Raw genomic sequence first — 8068 nt, 5'->3', positions numbered from 1 at the left:
TAACACCAGATCTTAATTGATACAACTCACGAACACCGGTACGAATTGAACTGTATTGGTTTTGCCCTAAATGCGTAGTTGGAGTTTCTAATATAAATATGTCTAAAGAAAGTCAGTTACATGCCAAACTGGGCGCGCTGCTTGGAGGTCCCCGGGTGGGATTCATCCTGGTCGGCCTTGGTCTTCTGCTGGTAGACCAGGCCGTCCACGCCAGGAATGGTGTTGCATCCCACGCAGGCGTGCAGGGTCTCGTGAATGAAGATGTCGCAGTCGATGCAGAAGAACTGTTTGCAGAATCCACATTTGAATACGACCTTGTCGGCGACCTTTTCGGTGACCTGCCCGAGGGCCTTGGCGCAGGCGTAGCACTCCCTGACTCCGCTTCCGAGGTCTGAGGAGGTGGCAGGCATTGCCTCGAACGGAAGTTCCTCGAAATTGGGCACCGGAAACAGGTGGTGATAAGATCGCGCTAAATGTGGCGCCGAGACTAGTGTGAGTCCGCAGGACTGACACTCGACGGGCAGCTCACAGTATTTACTGTTGCATTGCGGGCAATGGTGACCAGTGGTGCAAAGTTCGCTGGGCTCCTCCAAGTTTTCAATATGGCACATGCACATAGACAGCGGCGCGTCCTTGCCCTCCACTTCATTCTTGGTGTGCGGGAAACCCATGCGAATGAGCGAATTGTGCTGCGTCTTTGCGGCGGGCGGCGGATCTACCTGTGACATAAGCTGGTCCCGGAAGTGGGCGTCATCCAGAACCGCCCCGAAAGTGCCCATCGTCTGCTGTGTGAGGTAGCGGGCAACGTGAATCTCCGCCGACAACGAAATTACTGAGCAGCGAATGCCCTCCTTCTTCAGCTCGTCGATGGTGAGGTTGATGTCCACGGGATCGCAGGTGGTGAGCGATCCCATGATAATGACAATCTCGCGGGAAGCGTGAGAGGGGACAACTTTCAGGGTTTTTAACGCCAGATTCAGGCCGTTCTGCAGCGAAGGCTCGCTGGTCAGCGAGACGTTGGCCAGGCTGAAAGAGAGGGGAATGAGTCGGAATTCAAAAGGGCCTACTGTAACCCACCTCTCCAGCGCCTTGAGGTGCACGCGCGAGGTTCCGGTGAGCTCGGTCACCTTCTCAGCCCGCTTGGCCTTAAGCGCAATAATGCCAAGCTGGCTGATGGGGTTCTGGTCGAAGAACTCCTCGATGAACAGCTCGAGCAGTTTGACGGTGCAGCGCAATCGCGTGGGCTTCAGGTCCGGCACGCTCATGGACTCGGAGCAATCCAGCACAAGGAACAGGTGGCGCATCATACCCAGGCGGTTCTGCTTGGACTTTTGAGCCTGGCGCTGGCGCTTGGCCTTCTGAATGATCTCCGCAATGGCTCCATCCAGCAAGCCGTCGTCATCGTCCTTGATTGCCTCCCTAAAGAGATTGAATGTAAGCAGGTTCACATCACTTCGCGCATCGCTCACCAGGTCTTTTCATATCCCGTCTCCCAGCGGTACTCCTTCTGATCCTCTTGTTCGTCGTCGGCCATATTTGCAGCCCTGTTTTACTACTCGCAATCGAATTCAACAAATTAAAGGAATTCCAACCAAAGACACCGGCAATAATACAGTGTGTACACACCGCGCCAAGAATAAATACAATGCTCTGGGTTGCCACCTTGGTTTAAAACGGACCATTGACGCAAACAATAATAGCAATAATTATTGCATAATAAATTGTTTGACGAAATTAATTAAATTAATAAATTTTAATATTAATTACGATATTGAACCAAAAAATAAAATATTTTTTGATTGCAATGTGCACAAAGTTACCACATCGATAAATAATTTCACCACGATCCGTGATTGGCTGACGAAGTGCACCGCCACGCGGGCGAACGGAAAAGAGCTCTACACTCGATGTGTGGGCATTTAAGTGTTGTGTACGTATGGAAACGGTCGTATTATTATGATAAATAATGTACAAATATTACCGTCCTAGAAATTAGCAAAACTACAGTTAGCTGAAAATCTCCGCCTGTTAATGTTCTCCGACTTGCGTTTAAGTGCAAGGCCAGCAAACACAGAAGCGCATACAAAGGTCCGCCTAGCCGGCACTAAATCATCACTGGACACTTTTCGTGCATCCGAACCAACTTTGCGTTTGGCATTCAGAGTTCGCGCGTACAATTGTCAGCAGCGGCGCTGGTCGTGTTGAAAAATCGGGAATCAGTTAAATTAAAATTACTGTTCAAAAACTGTGTTCACTTCGATTTTGCAGCCGAAATTGTGTATGAAGGTGTGTAGCAAAGTGTATTCGCAAAACACTTTTAATATCTCATTGTGTGATATGCTTATCTGCCAAGTCTATGTACATATTTGTTGGCTGCACAATTTTAGCGGGCAACCAGAAGTTGTGTGGATTTTATGAAATACAGATATGTAATTACTAAATGGGCTTTATTTAATAGGTTCACACGCAGAGGTAGTGCTAATTTACTTTAGTATCAGTGTTCTGCTTACAAGTGATGAACTTAAAAACAATTTACAATTTGCAAAAAAAGTGCATAAAACACTTCGAAGCCTAACATGAATCAATGAAATTACTTTAAAAAGTTGTTTTTATTTGGCAATGGCCCGGTGCGGGTTTTCTTAATTGCAGTTTTCAGTGTTTTTTTTTTGCTTCCAAAGCGCGACTGCATTTACCTATTGCAGTGCAGATGTACATATGCTTTAACCCACCATACCGGTCACACACCTCAGAGACGACCGCTTGCGTTGCCACCCTATCCAAGTTTGCGCAAACACACCACGGCACTGTACTTTTTTCTTCGGCTGTTAGCTGATTTTGAAAGCCAAGCAATAACAAATAATTTCCGCTCCTTCTGCTATCTACAACTTACACTTCATGTATTTCACAGAGGCTTGGGCGCTGGGGTCGTGAATAATGTTGGCACAGGAGATTGCACCCACAGAAATTGGCAAACACGCAAACATTATTAGAGGTAAGTGGATAAAAGAATTTTCCGAATTGTACTAATTGTCAACATTTTATTTTGCAGCTGCCCAGGAGGAACTGGCAAACATGGACGTTCTCGTGTGCGGACGCTGCCTGAGGGCCTACAACTTTGTGGAAGAGTTTCAGTCCCACAAAGAGGATGCCTGCGAGAAGGAGAATGCAAATCTGAAGGAAACGCTCGACACCAAGCCCACCATCTGGGCATTCACGCTGTGGAAGGCCACGCAGCTACATACGCGCAAGGACGCCAACTCGGCCAATTCCTGGGCTCTGTATCAGCACTGGGTTAAACTGGAGGAGAGCGTCCGGGAGCCATGGATCGTTGCCGGAAAGACCATTCAGTCCTTCGGCAAGATCGCCCACGGACAGCTCCAAGATATGCCGGTGCGCATCACCAAGACGGTGGTCAATCCAAACAATAACAACACGTCCAACAGCAACAACAACACGAGCGTCTCCCCCACAAGAAGTATTTAAACACTCTAGAATAAACGTTAAACTAGATATTAAATTTAGCATTTGTATTGTCAGAATCCCCGGCCGGCAAGCTGCCCACGCTGGCCAATCAGCTAAAGGACACGGAAAACGAAAGGCCCAAGTCCAAGCCGGGCACCCCAACACTTCCCTCAGCGGCTTCCGCCGGAACAGTAAAGCCCAACAACCGCATTGCCATTCGCATCGATTCCAAGACAGAACAGCGCACCGAGGAGCCAGTGGAGAAGATAGTGGCCAAGCGTTTCAACCCGCGCCGCAAGACCCACGAGTATTTGGTAAAGTGGGTGGATCGCTCGCACCATGAGAACACCTGGGAAGTAATGGCAAATCTCGAGCGGGTGCCGTACTTCCTGCAGATGTTCGAGAAGCAGCTTGCGCGACAGAAGCTTACTAGGGAAAAGGGTCTAGACGCACTGAAACGCACGCAAACACCAGGGTCATCTTTGAAGGCGGAAACCGCCGCTCCACTCAGCCCGGTCCCGGCGCCATCCCAAGTTTCGCCATCATCTCGGCCCTCGCGCACTTCCAAAACCAAGGCCATGGACTCGTTCAAGCAGTGGGTAAATGAAACTGGTGGCGGGGATGGCTCCTCATCACCCTCCTCAGCCAACGAGGATGAGTCCGCAACGGAACAAGAATGGCCCCCGTCGACGGGCCCAGTCAAGCGCAAACTTAACCACACAGATTCCAGCCTCGAGGGCAGCGGGCTAAACGATTCAATGGAACTAGAGGACCTTGAAGAGGATCTGCCATCGCACACCGTGAAGCGTCTAAAAAACGGAGGGAGCTCCGTGCAGCTGAACAAGCCACGGGTTCAGGCAACGGAAAAGCAGCAGACTAAAGTGAACGGAAGCTCTACCACCGTGTCCGCTACGGAGCAAAGAATGGGTGAGATTATCTACACGGAGGATAGCACGAGCTCGGGCATGTTTCGCAAGCCCGAGATGCCCAACACCATACACTTGGTAAATAGTGGAAATAATGTTACTGTGCAGCAGCAATTAACTAACGATCCTCGTACCCCGTTCCAGAAAAAGGATAGGCCGGAGTGTCCTGTGCGTTATCTAGCGCGCTCTGAGGTGGCCAGCAGCACGAGAGGTGTCTTTCGGGTTGAACATTCTGAGGCACCGGCCCCTATTTCGCCAGCAGCGGCACCGCCACAGAAGGTAATCACCGCGCCTGTAACCACAGGCGTAGCCAAGCGTCTGCCAGTGGCCCGGCCTACTCACTCCGGCGCCAGTTCCCCCATCACTGTGGGCCAGCGACAACAGGTTCTCCGCACCCCCGGCCAGGGTCCCACAACGACAGCAGTTCAGCGACGTTCTGCGGTGGGTACGACACACACACAGGTGCGCCAGAGCCTGCAGCAGACGCCGGGTCGGGCACACCCGGGCGGCCGAGTCCTAGCACGCGCCGGTGTCGGAACGCCGCAACAACGTCCACAGGGCCCCAAGGCAGTGACGCCTGAGCAAAAGATTTTGCAGCTTTCGAAGTCGGGCGACTTAAAAGTTACGCGTAAAGTGGTGACCCGCGAAGAGCTGTTGGCGCAGCGTTCTGCCCAGGCCCGCCAGCGTCAGGTTTTGGCTCAGCAGCAGCAGTCCTCCCAAATGCAGAAAGTGGCTCCTGGCCGACAACGAATAGCTCCCAAGCCGGCGCTCCAGCCAACGCCGCTGCAGATGGAGCTAGAGGAGGAGGTGCATCAGCACCAGGCTCAGCTGTGTCCAATCACCGGCAAGCTTATTGGTCAGGAGGAGACTCAGCTGCAAATGGAACAGGAACAGCAGCAAGAGCAACAGCGCGAGCAATTGGAGGCCGCGGCACAGGCGCTTCTGGGCAGCGATCAACAAGTTCTTACAAACGAGGACGGCTCGGCTCTGCTGGTGCGCGGCGAAGACGGCACTGTCTACCAAGTGGCGGGAAAAAATGCTGAGGGCCAAACCATTCTTGTCACCCAGGGCCCGGATGGCGAGCAGCAATTTGCGTATGTGGCTGCCGCAGAGGGAGAGGACCAGGATGTTCTCTCTCTTGACCACGCAGTGGCCGAGGCCGTTCAGGCCGGAGAACATATTGAGTCTCACGGTGTCGCGTCAGCGACGGCAGACGGCGAGCAGATTCTCGTGTCCATGACAGAGGAAGAACTAGCGCAGCATCAGGTGCTTCAGCAAGCAGAGGCTTCTGCATCAGGTACCGGAACACCGGCGACGGCCCAGATCCATATCACGACCTCTGACAGCGATGGCACAGAAGCACAGATACCAGCCGAGGTGGTGCAGGCAGATCTGCCTTCACCGGGTAAGTTGTTATGATTGATTGAATGTTTAAAAACGGAATCTATAATTATAATATCTTTTTTAGGAGGAACCCGTCGCGTCGTTTTGTTGCTACAGGATGGCACCTTTATGATGACTGAAATGCACGAAGAACAGTTCAAGACGCTGAACATCCCGACGTAAAAACATGTTAATAGTATCTATACATAGATTAAGGCGTAGTCCATACCCCCATAATATTGAAAGAACCTGACGTTGCTAGGTTACTCCCACCTTCAGTTTCGTTTAGCCTTAGCCACTCCTTCTGTAGGCGGCAATTAAGCATGACCAAGTACTCAGGGCCGTGTTTTCCAGTGGTTTTAAAATCATTACTTTGTTAAGAGCATAACCGGGAACTATTCTAGATTACAGAGCTGATCTTCTAGCCAAACATCATGATGCGTCAGAATAAAGCGGCAGGACGATGAAATAAATTATCCGAAGACCTAAGTTATAATATTATTTAATCGTGGGGAGGCAGGCTTCTGCATCTTAGCTTAACTATTCAATCGGTTCACCAAATGCTTATGTGAATGATTCAGCCTACACAAACATCCTTTAAGGGTGTTCTATATTGCGTAATCATTTTGATTGTTTGCAACTTGCCAAGTAACCAATTGTTCCAACAAAAAATGCATTTAGCTTATCCTCAACCCGGCCACATCAATGATTGCGTTAATTATGGACTTCCCCTTAATTTACAACTCGTAGAAACTTTAAGACAAGCAATTTAATTACATTATAAATTCTATGTCATAGAAACGGTCTATTTTGTCCCGAAATGCAGTCTTTGCATTTTAGCCAAAATAAAAGTTTAGAAGATAAACAGACTTAGTTGTAAGTAAAGTAACGATAGATATGAATTGTAAAGTATATAAGAGTACTTTTAAATTAGAAAACAAAAGGATATCAGCTAGTTTATTCATTTATAGCGATGGTAGCCAGCAGACGCAGTGCTGATTGTTGTTCTTTACTGTGTGTGGACAGAACGGTGCCAGAAGAAGTGGCAGTGCATTCCCTATGCTGCGGGCTACCTGCGCTGCTTCTGTTGCCGACCACTGAGTTAGAGCGCATAAGCAGCAGATGAAGGCCAGACCCAGAACTTAGTCTGTCAGCGTTTTTAATGCTTTCCTAGACGTAGCTTTTGGAATTTCCTTGATTGCTTACATATGTAAGCCTAGGCCATGCGTTTACTACTTCAGAATCCGGGCTAACATCCGCAAAGCAGCTCTTCTATAAAGCTTAGACAGCAAAAATTAAAATTAACGAACCCAATAAACAAAGAAATTTGATTTATTCATCTGTCTTTCAAAAACTTGGTAATGAAGACGAATAGCAAGCGTTGAATATTGTGATATAACTGTTTGGTTGGTACAAGGTGGATGTTGCCGGTAGGGCTTGCCTCACGGATACCGAGGCCCTGTAAATTCTCTACTGTGTGGAGTTCAGCAATGAACTATTTTATAGTAGTTTCACTATTAAACAAGGGAGTGTAGGGTAAGATGACGAACGATTCGTTTTTTTAATACAACTTTTCCAAAAAGCAATATTTTTTAAAAGTGTAGAAGCAGAAAGTTGCTTACATCTACTGGGCATATTTCTGTAAAAGTACGATTTAAAATTCCAACGGAGCTAAATCCTACAGCGTTTGGCGTGAACCATTCTTTTTTTGCACTTTCAAAAGTGAAGAAAAGAGACGAACGATTTTTTTTAATGTAACTTCCCCAAAATTAATTTTTTGTTAAAAGTGTAAAAGCAGAAAGTTGTTTACATCTACTGAGCATATTTTTGTAAAAGTACTATTCGAAATCCAAACGTAGCAAAATCCTACAGCGTTTGGCGTCAACCATCCTTTTTACAGAAAAAAAAATATTTAAGTTACGGAAAAGTTATTTTGGATACTGAAAAAGAAATTGGTCAAAGTGCAATTTTTATACCCGTTACTCGTAGAGTAAAAGGGTATATTAGATTCGTGCAAAAGTATGTAACAGGTAGAAGGAAGCGTTTACGACCCTATAAACTATATATATTCTTGATCAGGATCACCAGCCGAGTCGATTTAGCCATGTCCGTCTGTCCGTCTGTCCGTCTGTCTGTCTGTATGAACGCTGAGATCTCAGAAACTACAAAAGCTAGAAGGTTGAGATTTCCCACACATATTCTTTGGCTTCCTACGCAGCGCAAGTTTATTTTAGCCGAGCGCCACGCCCCCTCTAACGCCCACAATCGCCCACTAACGATTTTAAAATGGGTCCTGT

The 8068-nt window shown here is 48.1% G+C and overlaps 2 protein-coding genes across 3 annotated transcripts in view; one reads left to right on the top strand and one right to left on the bottom strand.

The window, feature by feature from the left end:
- Positions 1–6719, top strand: part of Chro (chromodomain-containing protein chromator) — a 51266-nt gene extending 44547 nt beyond the window's left edge. The window contains exons 1-6 of one of the 2 annotated variants that reach the window (XM_017158869.3): positions 1936–2286; positions 2909–2992; positions 3050–3475; positions 3538–4466; positions 4533–5793; positions 5857–6719. In XM_017158869.3, coding sequence (XP_017014358.2) covers positions 2935–2992; positions 3050–3475; positions 3538–4466; positions 4533–5793; positions 5857–5954 — 2772 coding nt within the window. In that variant the 5' untranslated portion in view covers positions 1936–2286; positions 2909–2934 and the 3' untranslated portion in view covers positions 5955–6719. Of the gene's footprint in view, positions 1–1935; positions 2287–2908; positions 2993–3049; positions 3476–3537; positions 4467–4532; positions 5794–5856 lie in introns of those variants that run through there. The other variant, XM_070214290.1, reaches the window with a different exon arrangement.
- Positions 32–1705, bottom strand: Ssl1 (general transcription factor IIH subunit 2 Ssl1). Its single transcript, XM_017158871.3, has 2 exons — positions 1470–1705; positions 32–1419 (listed from the first exon to the last, which is right to left on the bottom strand). Exons 1-2 carry the CDS (start codon positions 1532–1534, stop codon positions 117–119), a joined length of 1368 nt encoding a protein of 455 aa, XP_017014360.2. The 5' UTR covers positions 1535–1705; the 3' UTR covers positions 32–116.
- Positions 6720–8068: the final 1349 nt, after the last annotated feature.

Source organism: Drosophila takahashii, chromosome 3L (genome assembly GCF_030179915.1).
Source record: "Drosophila takahashii strain IR98-3 E-12201 chromosome 3L, DtakHiC1v2, whole genome shotgun sequence".
NCBI classification, from domain to species: Eukaryota; Metazoa; Arthropoda; class Insecta; order Diptera; family Drosophilidae; genus Drosophila; species Drosophila takahashii.
Note: the sequence above shows the minus strand (reverse complement) of the source record. Positions and strands in the feature narration are given on the sequence as shown.

Coding starts and splice junctions, on each gene's coding strand:
- Ssl1 (XM_017158871.3), bottom strand. CDS start 1,534: ATGGCCGACGACGAACAAGAGGATCAGAAGGAGTACCGCTGGGAGACG. Junction 1,420..1,469: donor ACGGGATATGAAAAGACCTG/GTGAGCGATGCG, acceptor CAATCTCTTTAG/GGAGGCAATCAAGGACGATG.